At 38.0% G+C, this 21627-nt stretch overlaps 3 protein-coding genes, 2 non-coding genes and 1 pseudogene across 6 annotated transcripts in view; 3 read left to right on the top strand and 3 right to left on the bottom strand.

Annotated features, from left to right (window-relative positions):
- The first annotated feature begins 1613 nt into the window (after positions 1-1613).
- LOC118473651 (DNA-directed RNA polymerase subunit beta''-like) overlaps positions 1614-21627 on the top strand; it is a 25614-nt pseudogene continuing 5600 nt past the window's right edge. Inside the window, exon 1 of the transcript XR_004853548.1 lies at positions 1614-21627. This exon is cut by the window's right edge and continues 5600 nt beyond it. The product of XR_004853548.1 is annotated as a DNA-directed RNA polymerase subunit beta''-like (transcript).
- LOC118473657 (ATP synthase subunit a, chloroplastic-like) lies at positions 7416-9239 on the top strand. Its single transcript, XM_035963611.1, has one exon. The coding sequence runs from the start codon at positions 7476-7478 to the stop codon at positions 8217-8219; it is 744 nt and encodes a 247-aa protein (XP_035819504.1). The 5' UTR covers positions 7416-7475; the 3' UTR covers positions 8220-9239.
- On the bottom strand, positions 12879-12950 carry TRNAR-UCU (transfer RNA arginine (anticodon UCU)). The gene has a single exon. It is a non-coding gene; the product is annotated as a tRNA-Arg (tRNA).
- On the bottom strand, positions 13504-16000 carry LOC118473652 (photosystem I P700 chlorophyll a apoprotein A2). Its single transcript, XM_035963608.1, has one exon. It carries the CDS (start codon positions 15971-15973, stop codon positions 13769-13771), a length of 2205 nt encoding a protein of 734 aa, XP_035819501.1. The 5' UTR covers positions 15974-16000; the 3' UTR covers positions 13504-13768.
- LOC118473658 (photosystem I assembly protein Ycf3) lies at positions 16377-20861 on the bottom strand. The gene is made up of 3 exons (XM_035963612.1): positions 20717-20861; positions 19753-19980; positions 16377-19019 (listed from the first exon to the last, which is right to left on the bottom strand). Exons 1-3 carry the CDS (start codon positions 20838-20840, stop codon positions 18859-18861), a joined length of 513 nt encoding a protein of 170 aa, XP_035819505.1. The 5' UTR covers positions 20841-20861; the 3' UTR covers positions 16377-18858.
- TRNAS-GGA (transfer RNA serine (anticodon GGA)) lies at positions 21435-21521 on the top strand. Its single transcript has one exon. It is a non-coding gene; the product is annotated as a tRNA-Ser (tRNA).

Here is a 21627-nt window from a genome sequence, read left to right as displayed (position 1 = left end):
GATTTAGATTTGCGAATTATTATAGAGAATTCTTTGGTTGAATGGAAGGAATTAGAAGACGAGGGGTATAGTGGAGATGAATGGGAAGATAGAAAAAGACGAATAAGAAAAGTTTTTTTGATTAGACGCATGCAATTGGCGAAACATTTTATTCAAACAAATGTAGAACCAGAATGGATGGTTTTGTGCTTATTACCGGTTCTTCCTCCCGAATTGAGACCCATTGTTTATAGATCTGGGGATAAAGTAGTGACTTCAGATATTAATGAACTTTATAAGAGAGTTATCCGTCGGAACAACAACCTTGCCTATCTATTAAAAAGAAGTGAATTAGCACCAGCAGATTTAGTAATGTGCCAGGAAAAATTGGTACAAGAAGCCGTGGATACACTTCTTGATAGTGGGTCCCGCGGGCAACCGACGAGGGATGGTCACAATAAAGTATACAAATCACTTTCAGATGTAATTGAGGGTAAAGAGGGGAGGTTTCGCGAGACTCTGCTTGGGAAACGGGTCGATTACTCGGGGCGTTCTGTCATTGTTGTGGGTCCTTCGCTTTCATTACATCAATGTGGATTACCTCTAGAGATAGCAATAAAGCTTTTTCAGCTATTTGTAATTCGCGATTTAATCACGAAACGTGCTACTTCTAATGTCAGGATTGCTAAAAGGAAAATTTGGGAAAAGGAACCCATTGTATGGGAAATACTTCAAGAAGTTATGCGGGGACATCCTGTACTGTTGAACAGAGCACCTACCCTGCATAGATTAGGCATACAGGCCTTCCAACCCACTTTAGTAGAGGGACGTACTATTTGTTTACATCCATTAGTGTGTAAGGGTTTCAATGCGGACTTTGATGGGGATCAAATGGCTGTTCACCTACCTTTATCCTTGGAAGCTCAGGCGGAAGCCCGTTTACTTATGTTTTCTCATATGAATCTCCTGTCTCCCGCTATTGGAGATCCTATTTGCGTGCCAACCCAAGACATGCTTATCGGACTTTATGTATTAACGATTGGAAACCGTCTAGGTATTTGTGCAAATAGATATAATAGTTGCGGAAACTCTCCAAATAAAAAAGTAAACTACAATAATAACAATTATTATAAGTATACGAAAGATAAAGAACCCCATTTTTCTAGTTCCTATGATGCACTGGGAGCTTATAGACAAAAACGAATCGGTTTAAACAGTCCCTTGTGGCTCCGATGGAAACTAGATCAACGCATCGTTGGGTCAAGAGAAGTTCCGATTGAAGTTCAATATGAATCTTTTGGGACTTATCATGAGATTTATGCCCACTATCTAGTAGTGGGAAATAGAAAAAAAGAAATCCGTTCTATATACATTCGAACCACTCTTGGTCATATTTCTTTTTATAGAGAAATAGAGGAAGCCATACAAGGATTTAGTCGGGCCTATTCATACACTATCTAAACAAGGAAGTTAGATTCGGCGATGCCCCTTTCGGGGGGCATTCCGATTTCGCTAGTACCATCTTTTTTGCCGCGCAAATCCAGATTGAGATTGAGGAAAGGGAGTAAATTAAGTTTTCGAATCACTGACTCAGGCCCATTGTCGAATCCTACTCAGCAATTGTCGAATCCTACTCAGCCAAAAAAAGGGGGTACTTATGTATGGCAGAACGGGCCAACCTGGTCTTTCATAATAAAGAGATAGACGGAACTGCTATGAAACGGCTTATTAGCAGATTAATAGATCATTTCGGAATGGGATATACATCCCATATACTGGATCAAATAAAGACTCTGGGCTTCCATCAAGCCACTACTACATCGATTTCTTTAGGAATCGAGGATCTTTTAACAATACCCTCTAAAGGATGGTTAGTCCAAGACGCGGAACAACAGAGTTTTCTTTTGGAGAAACACTATTATTATGGAGCTATACACGCGGTAGAAAAATTACGCCAATCCGTTGAGATATGGTATGCTACAAGTGAATATTTGAAACAAGAAATGAATTCGAATTTTCGAATAACGGATCCTTCTAATCCAGTCTATCTAATGTCTTTTTCAGGAGCCAGAGGAAATGCATCTCAGGTACACCAATTAGTAGGTATGAGAGGGTTAATGGCGGATCCTCAAGGACAAATGATTGATTTACCTATTCAAAGCAATTTACGCGAGGGACTTTCTTTGACAGAATATATAATTTCCTGCTACGGAGCCCGAAAAGGGGTTGTAGATACTGCTGTACGAACAGCGGATGCTGGCTATCTTACACGTAGACTTGTTGAAGTAGTTCAACATATTATTGTGCGTAGAAGAGATTGTGGTACTATCCAAGGTATTTCTGTGAGTCCTCAAAATGGGATGACGGAAAAACTTTTTGTCCAAACACTAATTGGTCGTGTATTAGCAGACGATATATATATTGGTTCACGATGCATTGCTTCTCGAAATCAAGATATTGGAATTGGATTAGTCAATCGATTCATAACTGCCTTTCGAGCACAACCGTTTCGAGCACAACCAATATATATTAGAACCCCCTTTACTTGCCGGAGCACATCTTGGATCTGTCAATTATGTTATGGGCGGAGTCCCACTCATGGGGATCTGGTCGAATTGGGGGAAGCTGTAGGTATTATTGCGGGTCAATCAATTGGGGAGCCGGGGACTCAATTAACATTAAGAACTTTTCATACTGGTGGAGTATTCACAGGGGTACTGCCGACCTTATACGATCCCCCTCGAATGGAAAAATCCAATTCAATGAGGATTTGGTTCACCCCACACGTACCCGTCATGGGCAGCCTGCTTTTCTATGCTATATAGACTTGCATGTAACTATTCAGAGTCAGGATATTCTACATAGTGTGAATATTCCGTTAAAAAGCTTGATTCTAGTGCAAAATGATCAATATGTAGAATCTGAACAAGTAATTGCGGAGATTCGTGCCGGAACGTCCACTTTGCATTTTAAAGAAAAGGTACAAAAGCATATTTATTCCGAATCAGACGGGGAAATGCACTGGAGTACTGATGTTTACCATGCGCCCGAATATCAATATGGTAATCTTCGTCGATTACCAAAAACAAGCCATTTATGGATATTGTCAGTAAGTATGTGCAGATCCAGTATAGCATCTTTTTCGCTGCACAAGGATCAAGATCAAATGAATACTTATTCTTTTTCTGTTGATGGAAGATATATCTTTGACTTCTCAATGGCTAATGATCAAGTAAGCCATAGACTGTTGGATACTTTTGGTAAAAAAGATAGAGAAATTCTTGATTATTTAACGCCAGATCGAATCGTGTTCAACGGTCATTGGAATTGTTTCTATCCTTCCATTCTTCAAGATAATTCAGATTTGTTGGCGAAAAAGCGAAGAAATAGGCTCGTCGTTCCATTACAATATCATCAAGAACAAGAAAAAGAGCGAATATCCTGTTTGGGTATTTCAATGGAAATACCCTTTATGGGTGTTTTACGTAGAAATACTATTTTTGCTTATTTTGACGATCCACGATACAGAAAAGATAAAAGGGGTTCAGGAATTGTTAAATTTAGATATAGGACCCTGGAGGAAGAATATCGGACCCAAGAGGAAGAGTATAGGACTCGAGAGGAAGAATATCGGACTCGAGAGGAAGACTCAGAAGACGAATATGAGAGCCCAGAGAACAAATATAGGACCCGAGAGGGAGAGGGCGAATATAAAATCCTAGAAGACGAATATAGGACTCTAGAGGACGAATATGAAACCCTAGAAGATGAATATGGGATCCTAGAGGACGAATATAGGACTCTAGAGAAAGACTCAGAGGAAGAATATGGGAGCCTAGAGAACAAATATAGGACTCGAGAGGGAGAGGGCGAATATGAAATCCTAGAGGAAGAATCAGAAGAAGAATATGGGAGCTCTGAAGATGGCTCAGAGAAGGAATATGGGACTTTAGAAGAAGACTCAGAAGAAGACTCAGAGGAAGACTCAGAAGACGAATATGGGAGCCCGGAGGAAGATTCTATCTTAAAAAAGAGGGTTTTATTGAGCATCGAGGAACAAAAGAATTTAGTCTAAAATACCAAAAAGAAGTAGATCGGTTTTTTTTCATTCTTCAAGAACTGCATATCTTGCCGAGATCCTCATCCCTAAAGGTACTTGACAATAGTATTATTGGAGTCGATACACAACTCACAAAAAATACAAGAAGTCGACTAGGTGGATTGGTCCGAGTGAAGAGAAAAAAAAGCCATACAGAACTCAAAATCTTTTCCGGAGATATTCATTTTCCTGAAGAGGCGGATAAGATATTAGGTGGCAGTTTGATACCACCAGAAAGAGAAAAAAAAGATTCTAAGGAATCAAAAAAAAGGAAAAATTGGGTTTATGTTCAACGGAAAAAATTTCTCAAAAGCAAGGAAAAGTATTTTGTTTCGGTTCGACCTGCAGTCGCATATGAAATGGACGAAGGGATAAATTTAGCAACACTTTTCCCGCAGGATCTCCTGCAAGAAGAGGATAATCTCCAACTTCGACTTGTCAATTTTATTTCTCATGAAAATAGCAAGTTAACTCAAAGAATTTATCACACGAATAGTCAATTCGTTCGAACTTGCTTAGTAGTGAATTGGGAACAAGAAGAAAAAGAGGGAGCTCGTGCTTCTCTTGTTGAGGTAAAAACAAATGATCTAATTCGCGATTTCCTAAGAATTGAGTTAGTCAAGTCTACTATTTTGTATACACGAAGAAGGTATGATAGGACAAGTGTAGGATTGATTCCCAATAATAGGTTAGATCGCAACAATACCAATTCCTTTTATTCCAAGGCGAAGATTCAATCACTTAGCCAACATCAAGAAGTTATTGGCACCTTGTTGAATCGAAATAAAGAATATCCATCTTTGATGATTTTGTTGGCATCCAACTGTTCTCGAATTGGTTTATTCAAGAATTCTAAATATCCCAATGCGGTAAAAGAATCGAATCCTAGAATTCCTATTCGAGATATTTTTGGGCTCTTAGGCGTTATTGTACCTAGTATATCGAATTTTTCTTCATCTTACTATTTATTAACGCATAATCAGATCTTGTTAAAAAAATACTTGTTCCTTGACAATTTGAAACAAACCTTACAAGTACTTCAAGGACTTAAATACTCTTTAATAGACGAAAATAAAAGGATTTCGAATTTTGACAGTAACATCATGTTGGAGCCATTCCATTTGAATTGGCACTTTCTCCATCATGACTCATGGGAAGAGACATTGGCAATAATTCACCTTGGACAATTTATTTGTGAAAATTTATGTCTATTTAAATTACACATAAAAAAATCTGGTCAAATTTTCATTGTTAATATGGACTCCTTTGTTCTAAGAGCAGCTAAGCCTTATTTGGCCACTATAGGAGCAACTGTTCATGGTCATTATGGAAAAATCCTTTACAAAGGAGATAGGTTAGTTACGTTTATATATGAAAAATCGAGATCCAGTGATATAACGCAAGGTCTTCCAAAAGTAGAACAAATCTTCGAAGCGCGTTCAATTGATTCACTATCGCCGAATCTCGAAAGGAGAATTGAGGATTGGAATGAACGTATACCAAGAATTCTTGGGGTTCCCTGGGGATTCTTGATTGGAGCTGAGCTAACCATAGCCCAAAGTCGTATCTCTTTGGTTAATAAGATCCAAAAGGTTTATCGATCCCAAGGGGTACAGATCCATAATAGACATATAGAGATTATTATACGCCAAGTAACATCAAAAGTAAGGGTTTCCGAAGATGGAATGTCTAATGTTTTTTTACCTGGGGAATTAATAGGACTATTGCGAGCGGAACGAGCAGGGCGGGCTTTAGATGAATCGATCTATTATCGGGCAATCTTATTGGGAATAACAAGGGCTTCCCTGAATACCCAAAGTTTCATATCTGAAGCAAGTTTTCAAGAAACTGCTCGAGTTTTAGCAAAAGCTGCCCTACGAGGTCGTATTGATTGGTTGAAAGGTCTGAAAGAAAACGTAGTTCTGGGGGGGATTATACCTGTTGGTACCGGATTCCAAAAATTTGTGCATCGTTCCCCACAAGACAAGAACCTTTATTTAGAAATTCAAAAAAAAAATCTATTCGCGTCGGAAATGAGAGATATTTTGTTTCTCCATACAGAATTAGTTTCTTCTGATTCTGACGTAACAAACAATTTCTATGAAACATCAGAGACCCCGTTTACCCCTATTTATACGATTTAAGTATACATAAAGCAATTTTTTTTACTTTAATTTAAACTATACTTTTGACCTTAGAATGCTAACAGGTCTGATTTTCGATTTTGTACTTAAATTTAAATTGTATTTTAATAAGTAAAAGAAGTCAGTTAATTCATTAAGGCTATGTTTATACCGTGTATCAATGGTCAAGAAGGTTCCATTGGAACAATTATTATTTATTTCAAGCTATTTCGGCTCTTTCTTAATCTTCAAAAAGAAATGAATTCCGTAATGGTAACACGAAAAAAGAAAAAAAAAGGAAGTGTGGAAAAAAATGACAAGAAGATATTGGAACATCAATTTGAAAGAGATGATAGAAGCGGGAGTTCATTTTGGTCATGGTATTAAGAAATGGAATCCCAAAATGGCCCCTTACATCTCGGCAAAGCGTAAAGGTACTCATATTACAAATCTTGCTAGAACAGCTCGTTTTTTATCAGAAGCTTGTGATTTAGTTTTTGATGCAGCAAGTCAGGGAAAAAGCTTCTTAATTGTTGGTACCAAAAAAAGAGCAGCGGATTTAGTAGCATCAGCTGCAATAAGGTCTCGTTGTCATTATGTTAATAAAAAGTGGTTCAGCGGTATGTTAACGAATTGGTCGATTACCAAAACTAGACTTTCTCAATTTAGAGACTTAAGAGCAGAAGAAAAAATGGGAAAATTCCACCATCTCCCAAAAAGAGATGCGGCAATCTTAAAGAGAAAATTATCTACCTTGCAAAGATATCTCGGCGGGATCAAATATATGACGAGGTTGCCTGACATTGTGATCGTCCTTGATCAGCAAAAAGAGTATATAGCTCTTCAGGAATGTGCCATTTTGGGGATTCCTACTATTTCTTTAGTCGATACAAATTGTGACCCAGATCTTGCGAATATATCGATTCCTGCCAACGATGACACTATGACTTCAATTCGATTAATTCTTAACAAATTAGTATTTGCAATTTCTGAGGGCCGTTCTCTCTATATAAGAAATCGTTGATTAAGAAGAATAGTGAATTCTTGAGCAACTGCGTAGATTTATAGGATTAATTACTATTCTTTTTTGTTTTGCATAGATAAAAGAAGGGAAATATTGATATATATTAGAGGGTATTGATATATATTATGATCTGATGTGATTTCTTGGTATATTAAATATAAGATTAATACTTCAAGTTGCTGAGTTGAGAAAGAGATGCTTGAATCAAAAGAATTCCTTTTTTGAAGTTCAATTTTTATCAGAGGACAATATGAATATTACACCATGTTCCATTAAAACACTCAAGGGGTTATATGATATATCGGGTGTAGAAGTAGGGCAACACTTCTATTGGCAAATAGGAGGTTTCCAAATTCATGCCCAAGTACTCATCACTTCTTGGGTCGTAATTACTATTTTGCTAGGTTCAGTTATCATAGCTGTTCGGAATCCACAAACCATCCCGACCGATGGTCAGAATTTCTTCGAATATGTCCTTGAGTTTATTCGAGACTTGAGCAAAACTCAGATTGGAGAAGAATATGGTCCCTGGGTTCCCTTTATTGGAACTATGTTCCTTTTTATTTTTGTTTCGAATTGGTCAGGTGCTCTTTTACCTTGGAAAATTATAGAGTTACCCCATGGGGAATTAGCAGCGCCCACGAATGATATAAATACTACTGTTGCTTTAGCTTTACTAACATCAGCGGCATATTTTTATGCGGGTCTTAGCAAAAAAGGATTGAGTTATTTCGAAAAATATATTAAACCAACCCCAATCCTTTTACCTATTAACATCCTAGAAGATTTCACAAAACCATTATCACTTAGTTTTCGACTTTTCGGAAATATATTGGCGGATGAATTAGTCGTTGTTGTTCTTGTTTCTTTAGTCCCCTTAGTAGTCCCTATACCGGTCATGTTTCTTGGATTATTTACAAGCGGTATTCAAGCTCTTATTTTTGCAACGTTAGCCGCAGCCTATATAGGTGAATCCATGGAAGGTCATCATTGAATTAACTAGTTTTTGAAATAGTCTTTCTTTTTTTAGCTTAGCCCAATTCATGCATGATTCCGGATAATCCTCTTAGTTGGAAAACTAAATAGTTCGAAAGGCGTATGAATATACAACCTAGAGTTGTAGGAGAGAGAATAGACTATATTATGGAAGAGGTAAAGTATATATGCATTCAGGGGGCCAAGTCAGGTTAGATCTATATCTTTAATGCCTATAAGACAGTCATCTTTTGTGTGGCTTTCTAAAGAATGATTTTAGAATCGGATTCAATAGAAAATGAGAAAATAGGCAAACAAAATAGAAGAAACAAATGTATATGGGATTTTTTTTATTCCTAAGTTAGATTCATTATCTAATCCGATATATAGAATTCCCTTCTATATGGAACTGGATTCCATATCTAGTTCTATGCAGCATATTGTTATCAATTGTATATCTTGATTTGATTCCTATTGGATTTGGATTAGTTCGATTTCAATAGGGGTTCTTCCTGTATTTCGTCTTTTATTATGTTAGATGAAGGGGAAAAAATGGGAACTCAAAGATATCGAAGAGTAAAAAAAAGGATGGAATAAAAGAGTGATTGGTTGAAAAGAAAGAGAAATAGAATAATGAGAATCATATGGATTTACACAAACCTCTAATGATTAGAAACTAAAAACGAGATCTCGAAGTAATTCGAACGATTTCGATTATCATTTATTTGTACTTATTAGTTACTTCTACCCGATAGAGCTTAGAAGTTGGAAGTAATAATTTCTTGGTTGATTGTATCCTTAACCATTTCTTTTTTTTTGACACGAGGAACTCATCATGAATCCACTAATTGCTGCTGCTTCCGTTATTGCTGCTGGATTGGCCGTAGGGCTTGCTTCTATTGGGCCCGGAGTTGGTCAAGGTACTGCTGCAGGACAAGCTGTAGAAGGTATTGCGAGACAGCCAGAAGCAGAAGGTAAAATAAGAGGTACTTTATTGCTTAGTCTAGCTTTTATGGAAGCTTTAACAATTTATGGACTGGTTGTGGCACTAGCGCTTTTATTTGCGAACCCTTTTGTTTAATCCTAAAAAAGAAAATGAGTCCTTTAGATTAGATACTTTTTTCTTTTTTTAGTACATTGGCATTTGCTTATGTAATTCTAAGTATATCAATACTTTACTTTACTCCTATTTATTATATTATTTCTTTTTTATATTATTCCGGAAATTTTGTATTTATCGGGACAGACAATACCCTAGGAACCCCAAGAAGGGCTGATTTGAGCATGATCAATTTAGAGGATATGCTCGCCCTCTTCCTTCCCGTCCTTAGTTTAGGACAGTGGAAAGTATTTTTCCTTTTATTTTAGGAATTTTGGGAACATTTCAACAAAGGAGATCTTTCACAGGTCAAACGAGACCTAAGACTTAATCTAAAAGAAATTATTAGATTGAATCTATTTGCATTAAAAAAACCGATCAAAAAAGGACGAGCGAAGTAAGTAATCGAAAAACTTTCTTCTTTGTTCGTCCTATCTATAAGAGGAGAGCATATGAAAAATGTAACCCATTCTTTTGTTTTTTTAGCTCACTGGCCATTCGCTGGGAGTTTCGGGCTTAATACCGATATTTTAGCAACAAATCTAATAAATCTAACTGTAGTGGTTGGTGTATTGATTTTTTTTGGAAAGGGAGTGTGTGCGAGTTGTCTATTTCAAGAATAGATTGGATCTATCCGGCTGCACTTTAGAATATTTTTAGTATTTTTTTTGATAAATAAGAAAAGGTGCACGATCTCGACGAATTACTTCTGAATAACTTCAGAAATCATATGGAAGAACCATAGCATTTCGCGATTCATTGGTAAATTTACTTTGATTCTCTATAGACCAATAATGTGAGACCATTAACACGGTTAAAGCTAAACTGCTTGAAGTCCGGGCAAAAAGGGGTACTCTTTCTACAACTACATTAGTATTAGTCTCGAAATGCTTTAAACGGGAAATAGCTAGTGTAGAATTTATCTGATATAGAACACTCATATCGATAAAATAGTTTGAACTATTTACTAGAAGGGCACGCAGCCCTTTTTCCAATGCCAAATCGACGACCTATGTATAAAAAAAGAGAAATTTTTTGGATTTGAAGAAAAAATAAAAGGAATTCTATCAATTTTTATTTTCCATTTATTTAGTTAGTTTTTCTTAATGAAATTGAAATTATTAACTAACAGAGCAAACACAAATAAAGAAACAACTTTGCTGACCATGATAGATTTTTATCTAGTTGGAAGAGTCCTCTTAATATTCATCTAGTCTTATATAAGTTTGGGTATATAGAAATACAAACAGAAAAGAGAGGATAGAGGATAGGCTCATTACATAAAAAAAAGATATGGAAATAGCCATAATACATAACAAAAAAGAAAAAAAGGAGCGGGAGAGCCAAATGAATCGAAAGATTCATGTTTGGTTCGGGAAGAGATCATAAAAATTGTAAACTTAATAGCAAGATAATCTACTTTCATTAAAAGATTTATTAGATAATCGAAAACAGAGGATTTTAAGTACTATTCGAAATTCGGAAGAATTGCGTAAAGGGACCCTTGAACAACTCGAAAAAGCTCGTATTCGATTACAGAAAGTCGAACTGGAAGCAGATGAGTATCGAATGAATGGATACTCTGAAATAGAACGAGAAAAAGAAAATTTGATTAATGCTACTTCTATTAGTTTGGAACAATTAGAAAAGTCTAAAAACGAAACCCTTTATTTTGAAAAACAAAGGGCGATGAATCAGGTCCGACAACGGGTTTTCCAACAAGCTGTACAAGGAGCTCTAGGAACTCTGAATAGTTGTTTGAATACCGAGTTACATTTCCGTACGATTCGTGCTAATATTGGCATTCTCGGGGCCATAGAATGGAAGAGATAATTCAATTTATTAGGTTTTGAACTTCTACTTTTGTTTAGAATTTAGGCATTATTTTTCCCTTGCTTCCAAAAAAAAAAATTAAAGAAACACTAATGGCAACCCTTCGAGTCGACGAAATTAATAAAATTCTCCGCGAACGTATTGAACAATATAATAGGAAAGTAGGGATTGAGAATATCGGTCGCGTAGTGCAAGTGGGGGATGGGATTGCTCGTATTATAGGTCTTGGTGAAATAATGTCAGGTGAATTAGTCGAATTTGCAGAAGGGACGAGAGGTATTGCTCTGAATTTGGAATCTAAAAATGTTGGGATTGTATTAATGGGCGATGGGTTGATGATACAAGAGGGAAGTTTTGTAAAAGCAACAGGAAGAATTGCTCAGATACCCGTGAGCGAGGCTTACTTGGGTCGTGTTATAAATGCTCTCGCTAAACCTATTGATGGGAGAGGCGAAATTGTCGCTTCAGAATCTCGCTTAATTGAATCTCCTGCTCCGGGTATAATTTCTAGGCGTTCCGTATATGAACCCCTTCAAACAGGGCTTATTGCTATCGATTCGATGATCCCCATAGGGCGCGGTCAGCGAGAGTTAATTATTGGGGACAGACAGACTGGCAAAACAGCAGTAGCCACAGATACAATTCTCAATCAAAAAGGTCAAGATGTAATATGTGTTTATGTAGCTATCGGTCAAAGAGCATCCTCCGTGGCTCAAGTAGTAACTACTTTCCACGAAGAGGGGGCCATGGAATACACTATTGTAGTAGCTGAAATGGCGGATTCACCCGCTACATTACAATATCTCGCTCCTTATACGGGAGCAGCCCTGGCTGAGTATTTTATGTACCGCGAACGGCATACCTTAATAATTTATGATGATCTCTCCAAACAGGCACAAGCTTATCGCCAAATGTCCCTTCTATTAAGAAGACCTCCCGGCCGCGAAGCTTATCCAGGGGATGTTTTTTATTTGCATTCACGCCTTTTAGAAAGAGCCGCTAAATTAAATTCTCTTTTAGGCGAAGGGAGTATGACCGCTTTACCAATAGTGGAGACTCAATCTGGAGACGTTTCCGCCTATATTCCTACTAATGTAATTTCAATTACAGATGGACAAATATTCTTATCCGCGGATCTATTCAATGCCGGAATTCGACCTGCTATTAATGTGGGTATTTCAGTTTCCAGAGTAGGATCCGCAGCTCAAATTAAAGCCATGAAACAAGTAGCTGGCAAATCAAAATTGGAACTAGCTCAATTCGCAGAATTACAAGCCTTTGCACAATTCGCCTCCGCTCTGGATAAAACAAGTCAGAATCAATTGGCAAGGGGTCGACGATTACGGGAATTGCTTAAACAATCCCAATCAAACCCTCTCCCAGTGGAAGAGCAGGTAGCTACTATTTATACCGGAACGAGAGGATATCTTGATTCGTTAGAAATTGAACAGGTAAAGAAATTTCTGGATGAGTTACGTAAACACCTAAAAGATACTAAACCTCAATTCCAAGAAATTATATCTTCTAGTAAGACATTCACCGAGCAAGCAGAAACCCTTTTGAAGGAAGCTATTCAGGAACAGCTTGAACGGTTTTCCCTTCAGGAACAAACATAAATATAGCATGTCTACTCTTATTAGTATAACTCGTGTTAGTAGAAGAGGAATCAAAGATTTTTCATTTGAATCATGCAAAATTTTTTTTCGTTTTTAGTATAGTTATTTAAAGAATAGATAGAAAAAAGATTGCGTCCAATAGGATTTGAACCTATACCAAAGGTTTAGAAGACCTCTGTCCTATCCATTAGACAATGGACGCTTCTCTTTCTTATTTTATTCTTTCTTTTTTATATTTCAGAGAAATAATAAAAAACTGTTAGACCGAAACTCTTTTAGGAAAGAAAAACAAATCCATATACCATATACAAATGGATGATACATATATCATAAAGAAGGAATATGGAGCAGGTAGTCAGTATCGAACCCGTAACCCCAAGGTTATGAGCTTTGTGAGCTACCAAACTGCTCCACCTTCTTAGCGGGAAACTAGTGGGTTGGATAGGCCCCTCTACCATATCTATACAAATAGAATAGTCCATTTATACAGAATGGTAAAGAGGGCTCTTCTACGATCATCAATTCGAGAAAACCATACAAATATGAAAGAAAGGGTATTTTATCCTTACCAACTGGATCTTGTTGCACCCGGTAACAAACATGCATAAACCATTTCTCGAAGTATGTGTCCGGATAGCCCAAAGTCTCGATAGTTAGCTCTAGGTCTTCCGGTTAAAAAACAACGTCGATGAAGGCGTGTAGGTGCACTATTACGTGGTAGGGATTGCAATTTTTCTTGCATTTTTGTTTTTTCGCTCAAACTCAAAGGGGAAACTTTGCTTCTTATCTTTTTTTTTGAGGATCGACGAATCAAATGATATTTTTGTTCTAATTTCTGCCGCTTCTTCTCCCTCTGAATCAAACTTTTTTTTGCCATAATGTGCCGTTCCTATTATTACCAAGTATATGGTTCTAATCCTAGATAGAAAAATAAATAGCAAAAATCTAAAAAGGCGGATCCTCCCTCTCCATCAAGAGTAATGAACTGGGTTCTGATACAGTACAAAAAAAATAACTAAATTAACCAAACTTGCCTGATGTTGAGGCAATCAAGAAAGCTGCATAAGTGAATATATAACCCACGGAAAAGTGGGCTAATCCGACCAATCTTGCTTGCACAATGGAAAGAGCCACGGGCTTATCTCTCCAGCGAATTAAATTAGCCAAAGGTGTCCGTTCATGAGCCCATGCTAAAGTCTCAATTAATTCCTGCCAATATCCACGCCAGGAAATTAAGAACATAAATCCTGTAGCCCAAACAAGATGTCCAAATAAGAACATCCAAGCCCATACTGATAAACTATTCATCCCAAAAGGATTATATCCATTAATAAGTTGTGAAGAGTTTAACCATAGGTAATCTCTTAACCATCCCATCAAATAAGTGGAGGATTCATTAAATTGTGAAACGTTGCCCTGCCATAATGTAATGTGTTTCCAATGCCAATAAAAAGTAACCCATCCAATGGTATTTAACATCCAGAAAACTGCCAAATAAAACGCGTCCCAAGCAGAAATATCACAAGTACCGCCGCGCCCTGGGCCGTCGCAAGGAAAACTATACCCGAAATCCTTTTTATCCGGCATTAATTTGGAACCGCGTGCATCTAAAGCACCCTTTACTAAAATCAATGTAGTTGTATGCAAACCTAGAGCAATAGCATGATGAACCAAGAAATCCCCAGGTCCTATTGTTAAGAAAAGCGAATTACTATTCTCATTAACAGCATTCAACCATCCGGGCAACCATATGTTTCGACCTGCATTGAAAGCGGGGCCATTCGTTGAAGATAAGAGTATATCGAACCCATATGTCGTCTTACCATGAGCAGATTGTATCCATTGGGCAAATATAGGTTCAATCAAGATTTGCTTTTCTGGAGTACCAAAAGCAAGCATAACGTCGTTATGAACATAAAGGCCCAAGGTATGGAATCCTAGGAAGAGGCTAGCCCAACTTAAATGAGATATGATAGCTTCCTTATGGTCTAACATTCTTGCCAATACATTATCTTCATTCTGTTCCGGATTGTAATCCCTAATGAAAAAAATAGCTCCATGAGCAAAAGCCCCTGTCATGATGAACCCTGCAATGTATTGGTGATGAGTATATAAAGCAGCTTGAGTAGTAAAGTCTTGTGCTATGAATGCATAAGCAGGTAAAGAGTACATATGTTGAGCTACTAAGGAAGTAATAACCCCTAAGGAAGCTAGAGCAAGGCCTAATTGAAAATGAATCGAATTATTGATTGTATCATAAAGGCCTTTATGCCCACGTCCTAATCGACCCCCCGGAGGAGTATGTGCTTCTAAAAGATCTTTGATACTGTGCCCAATTCCGAAGTTAGTTCGATACATATGACCGGCAATGAGAAAAATAAATGCAATAGCTAAATGATGATGAGCAATATCGGTCAGCCACAAACTTTGTGTTTGTGGATGGAATCCCCCAAGAAGGGTCAGAATGGCAGTTCCCGCTCCTTGAGTGGTACCAAATAAATGATTACTCGAATCAGGATTTTGGGCATAAAGATTCCACTGACCCGTCAGAAGGGGACCCAACCCCTGGGGATAGGGTAATACATCTAAGAAATTATTCCATCGAACGTACTCCCCCCTGGATCCGGGAATAGCAACATGAACTAAATGTCCTGTCCAAGCCAAAGAACTTACTCCGAAAAGTCCTGACAAATGATGATTCAGACGAGATTCGGCGTTTTTGAACCACGAAAGGCTTGGCTTCCATTTGGGTTGTAGATGTAACCAACCCCCTATTAAGGATAGCGTAGAAAGAAATAATAGAAAAAGAGCTCCAGTATAAAGATCTTCATTGGTGCGCAATCCAATTGTATACCACCACTGATAAACCCCAGAATAAGCGATATTCACTGGACCGGCAGCACCTCCTCGAGTAAAGGCTTCCACAGCGGGTTGCCCAAAATGAGGATCCCAAATGGCATGAGCAATAGGTCTTACGTGTAAAGGATCCTGTATCCATGATTCAAAATTTCCTTGCCAAGCTACATGAAACAGATTTCCGGACGTCCATAGAAAGATTATTGCTAACTGCCCAAAGTGAGAAGCAAAAATGTTCTGATAAAGACGTTCCTCAGTAATATCATCATGACTTTCGAAATCATGTGCGGTAGCAATACCAAACCAAATACGACGAGTAGTGGGGTCCTGAGCTAAGCCTTGGCTAAACCTGGGAAATCTTAATTCCATAATGCCTTTCAAATCCTCCTAGCCACTATCCTACTGCAATAATTCTCGCTAAGAAGAATGCCCATGTTGTGGCAATTCCACCCAGAAGGTAATGGGTTACTCCTACAGCACGTCCTTGTATAATGCTCAAGGCTCTAGGCTGAGTAGCAGGAGCAACTTTTAATTTGTTATGAGCCCAAACGATAGATTCAATGAGTTCTTGCCAATAACCACGGCCGCTGAATAAAAACATTAAACTGAAAGCCCAGACAAAATGAGCGCCTAAGAAAAAAAGACCATATGCAGATAATGAAGAACCATAAGACTGAATTACTTGGGATGCCTGTGCCCACAAGAAATCTCGAAGCCAACCATTAATCGTAATGGAACTCTGCGCAAAGTTTCCCCCTGTGATATGAGTTACTATCCCTTGATCACTTATAGTACCCCAAACATCCGACTGCATTTTCCAACTGAAATGGAAAATGACTACCGAAATAGAATTGTACATCCAGAATAGACCTAAGAAAACATGATCCCAGGCGGATACTTGACATGTTCCCCCTCGCCCAGGTCCGTCGCAAGGGAAGCGAAAGCCAAGATTTGCTTTATCAGGTATCAGACGGGAACTGCGAGCAAATAAAACACCTTTCAAAAGTATTAATACAGTCACATGGATGGTAAATGCGTGAATGTGATGGACTAAAAAATCTGCGGTTCCTAATGGAATAGGTAACAAAGCTACTTTGCCGCCTATAGCTACTAACTCGCCGCCTCCCCACGTTAAGCTGGTACTTGTTGTTGCACCAGGAGCTGTTACGCCAGGCGCGCCAGCATGGATATTTTGTATCCATTGAGCAAAGATGGGTTGTAATTGTATGGCGGTATCCGAAAACATATCTTGGGGACGGCCTAAAGCACTCATGGTATCATTATGAATGTACAAGCCAAAACTGTGAAAACCCAGAAATATACATACCCAGTTAAGGTGGGATATGATTGCATCGCGGTGTCTAAGGACGCGATCTAATAGATCGTTGTATCGAGTAGTTGGATCATAGTCTCTTACCATAAAAATGGCTGCATGTGCAGCAGCACCAACTATTAGAAATCCGCCAATCCACATGTGGTGTGTGAACAAGGAAAGTTGTGTACCGTAGTCAGTAGCTAGGTATGGATAGGGGGGCATAGAGTACATATGATGAGCTACAACAATAGTTGTAGAGCCTAGCATAGCTAGGTTAAGAGATAATTGAGCATGCCATGACGTTGTTAGGATTTCATAGAGACCTTTATGGCCTTGTCCTGTAAATGGGCCCTTATGAGCCTCCAAAATATCTTTAAGTCCATGACCAATACCCCAATTGGTCCTATACATATGACCAGCGATCAGGAAAAGAATAGCAATAGCTAAATGATGGTGTGCAATATCGCTCAACCATAGACCACCGGTTATTGGATCTAGTCCTCCGCGAAAACTAAGAAATTCCGCATATTTGGACCAATTCAAGGTGAAAAAAGGGGTTGCTCCTTCGGCAAAACTAGGATAAAGTTGAGCCAAAAGGTCGCGATTCAAGATAAATTCATGAGGAAGTGGTATCTCTTTAGGATCAACCCCAGCGTCGAGAAATTGGTTAATCGGTAAAGATACATGGATTTGGTGTCCCGCCCAAGAAAGAGACCCAAGTCCTAATAATCCCGCTAAGTGGTGATTCAACATGGATTCTACATCTTGGAACCAGGCCAATTTGGGAGCGGCTTTGTGATAATGGAACCAACCGGCAAAAAGCATTAACGATGCAAAAATCAATGCACCAATTGCGGTACAATAGAGTTGTAATTCACTAGTTATTCCGGATGCTCGCCAAATCTGAAAAAAACCAGAGGTTATTTGGATTCCTCGGAAACCCCCGCCTACATCACCATTCAAAATTTCTTGTCCTACTATTGGCCAAACTACCTGAGCACTGGGTCCAATGTGAGTAGGATCGCTTAGCCATGCTTCATAATTGGAAAAACGGGCACCGTGGAAGTACATGCCACTCAACCAAAGAAAGATAATGGAGAGTTGGCCGAAATGAGCACTAAAGACTTTTCGGGAGATCTCCTCCAAATCACCGGTATGACTATCGAAATCGTGAGCATCAGCATGTAGGTTCCAGATCCAAGTGGTAGTATCGGGGCCCTTAGCTATTGTTCTTGAGAAATGCCCGGGTCTGGCCCATTCCTCAAAAGATGTTTTTATAGGATCCCTATCCACAGCAATTTTAACTTCTGGTTCCGACGAACGAATAATCATTAAGTCCTCCTCTTTCCGGACAAGACATACAAAGAGACCCGCCAACTGTCTTTTTATTGAATCTTTTAAAGATAGATATTATGATTAGTCCTTTTCTTTACTATCTACCGTCCTTCTATTTTTTTTTTTTAGTTATTCACTGGAGCAATTATATATTGAAGTCAATCCGAGGCAAGTGTTCGGATCTATTATGACATAAGGATTAGGTGCCTAACGGACATTGGTTATTCTGGAAAATTATTTCCCGACATAACAAAAAAATCTTTTTTTACGTTTTAATTTAAGAAGCTGGTGTATTTTTTTTCTGAGGGTATAAGCCCCTATCTACATCTACTTTCCTTGAGTGAGCATAATATAGATTTTTTGATTCGATTCAAAATTCCAAGATAACTCATTAGAATTATTAATAAGACCGTCCTGATATATTAGGTAGGAATATTTAGATTGCCGATTTTTATGTACTTTATTACTTCTGTTCCAGAGCCTATCCCTATTGTTTATCCTTATGAAATATGATATAAAATTGAAGGTAGAAGAAAGGGATATAATGAAATTCTTGATTTGATTTTCAACCAAACCACCCTTTTTATGAAAATGGAGAGTGGTCTTATTCAAATTCAAAGCGCTTCGTAATCTTTAACCAGTTCTGTGCTTCAATATAATTTCCTGGAGTAAGCGCTATAGCTTGTTTCCAATACTCAGCAGCTTGATCAAACCAAGCTTCCGCAATTTCCGAATCGCCCTGTAGAATGGCCTGTTCTCCTCGGTTGGAATAGGCAGTTCCTTTCCCTAGAACCGTACTTGAGAGTTTCCTACCTCATACGGCTCAGAAATTGCTATCTTAATTTCCCCTATCTTAACTGAATTCGATTTCTCAAAAATCAATCCAATTTCTTCTTGGGTTAAGCAGAAGAAGTTAATTACCTAAGTTTCAAACCCTAATTTTTGATCAATAATCAGTTTGATCTTTTCTCCCACCTTCAGAAGAATGAAGCATAGATAGACCTATATCCTTCGTTCGAATTTTTCTGAAAGGTAACTATCTCGGTTTCGTTTCTTTCATATATGAAATTTCTATAGAATCCTGGAAAAAGACCTTTTTCCATAAGAAAGAAAAAAGAACTTACTATCTTTGGGATCTGATACTACACCGCTGCTTAATCCCTTAGTGGATCGGCTTTATTACATAAGCGGATTCCTAAATTTTGTCCCATATCGTGGTATAATGAAGCAGTTTTTTTTAGTTGTATCGACCCAGTCGCTCACTAATTGATCTTTACGGTGTTTTCTCTATCAATTTCAGCTTTATCCATAGAATAGTAGTATAGGCTCTACTTTCTTCCTATTTTGATTCTCGTGAAGTGTCCTTCCTTCCTACAGCTGATAGGGTAAAATCGTTGTTTTGACGATCCCTATGTAGAAAGCCCTCTTTTCTAGTATTCACTAGAAAATTTCCTCCTTTCTTTTTTTTCTTCTTTCTATAGTGGAGATAGTCGCACGTAATGACAGATCACGGCCATATTATTAAAAGCTTGCGGTAAGAAGGGGTTTCGTTCTAGCGCCCGGAAATAATATTCCAAAGCCTTTGTATGCTCTCCATTGCTTGTGTGTATAAGGCCTATGTTATATAGTATATAACTTCGATCATAGGGATCAATTTCTAGTCGCGTAGCTTCATAATAATTCTGCAAAGCTTCCGCATAATTTCCTTCGGATTGAGCCAACATCCGTTACGGTCGTTCATTCTATTCAAAAAATCTCCGTTCCAAAACCGTACATGAGGTTTTCATCTCATACGGCTTCTCCCTTCTATACATAGTACTAAGCGAAAAATCTATAGAATAAAAATCGAATTAGTCCCATCTCATTATGGACCGAAGGGGGCTGGTATTTTTCCAAGAAATCTCTAGCCAACCTTCCCCCAAGAGGTTTTTCTTAACACCAATGAATTATATTAATGCTAGAGGAAAACGATAGCTCCAAGAATTTCTTTGTTCTCAACGCCTCCTATTTAGAGGAATTAGCCACTTCAACGACCTTTGATGGTTATAAGGGTATCCAAAGTACAAACCTGATGGTTGTTTGTTATCCCAACCATTCTTCCCAACCCTGATACCAATCAGGAAAGGGCTAATTTCTAACAAAGTTTTTCTCTTGTTGATTCCTATTTCGTGGTGTAGTGCTTTTCTCCCCTATGCTGCCTATTGGTACTAGTAGAGTCGGATTGCCCTGTAATACAGAACCTATCCTGTAGGTGTAACCTTTCGCTCAATACTCAAATCTACAATTGAAGCATCTGAGGCCACATCAATCGAGGATACACGACAGAAGGAATTGTTAGTTCACCTCACCTTCCCCAAGCGCGGGTTTCCTTTACTAATTTTGTTCTCTCTATGCGAACCCTCTCTCTTTCTCGTAAGAATGAGATATAGGTAGGGCTAAAAAAAAAAAGAGTCAAATCGCACCATCTCTATAATAAGTAAATGCCCTTTTTTCCCCGGAGGTTGTCGGAATTATTTGCAATAAAATATTGGCTACAATCGAGGAGGTCTTATCAATGAAATTTCCATTTATACGGGATCTAGGCATAATTCCCAACCCATTCTATATAGAATTCTTTTCATTCTATCACAAAATAACATAAAAACAAAACATTCGATTCTTATAAATCGATCCATATGCTCTAAATGGATAAGAGAGATATGGATTTTCCGCTCAGCTCAAATTGTCTCCTTTTCCTTCTGTTTGGACAAGAAGAGAAGAGATATGAAATATTTGACTAAGACTGGATTTCATTCCACTTTCCTATTTCTCAACAACAACTTCCCTCATCAGCTATTTCGCGTTTTCAAAGTCATTAATTGCCCCATACCCCTTTTATATTTAGATTGTATGGCGTAATGTACCTTATGCAAATGGAATTCTAGGGTTCCTTTATTTTCTTATGGAATAAGAAGAATTCTTCCATTCTCTTTTTATTTTGGTTTTCCCCAAAGAAAAACTTTTCGAGGGAGCAGAATTCCTAGTAAAAAAATACAGGATCCTTCCACTTAGATGAAAAGGAATTTTTCCATCCAATCCAATAGAGCCATGGAATTCCCGAGCCGTTGTGGCTGTACCTGTACTGCAGGAATACGAAAACTCGCTATTCACTCAGTTTATTTTCCATAATAAGATTATGTAGGAGAGATGGCCGAGCGGTTCAAGGCGTAGCATTGGAACTGCTATGTAGACTTTTGTTTACCGAGGGTTCGAATCCCTCTCTTTCCGTTTCTCTTAATTCATCAATGTTAGCGATCACAATGTATCAAATTAAATAACAATTTATTCCAACAATAATACCTTTAATTAATAGAAATTCTCTATAGCAAATTAC

Source organism: Zea mays, unplaced genomic scaffold (genome assembly GCF_902167145.1).
Source record: "Zea mays cultivar B73 unplaced genomic scaffold, Zm-B73-REFERENCE-NAM-5.0 scaffold_103, whole genome shotgun sequence".
Lineage (NCBI taxonomy): Eukaryota > Viridiplantae > Streptophyta > Magnoliopsida > Poales > Poaceae > Zea > Zea mays.
The sequence above is the reverse complement of the archived record's forward strand: the minus strand, read 5'-3'. Positions and strand labels throughout refer to the sequence as shown.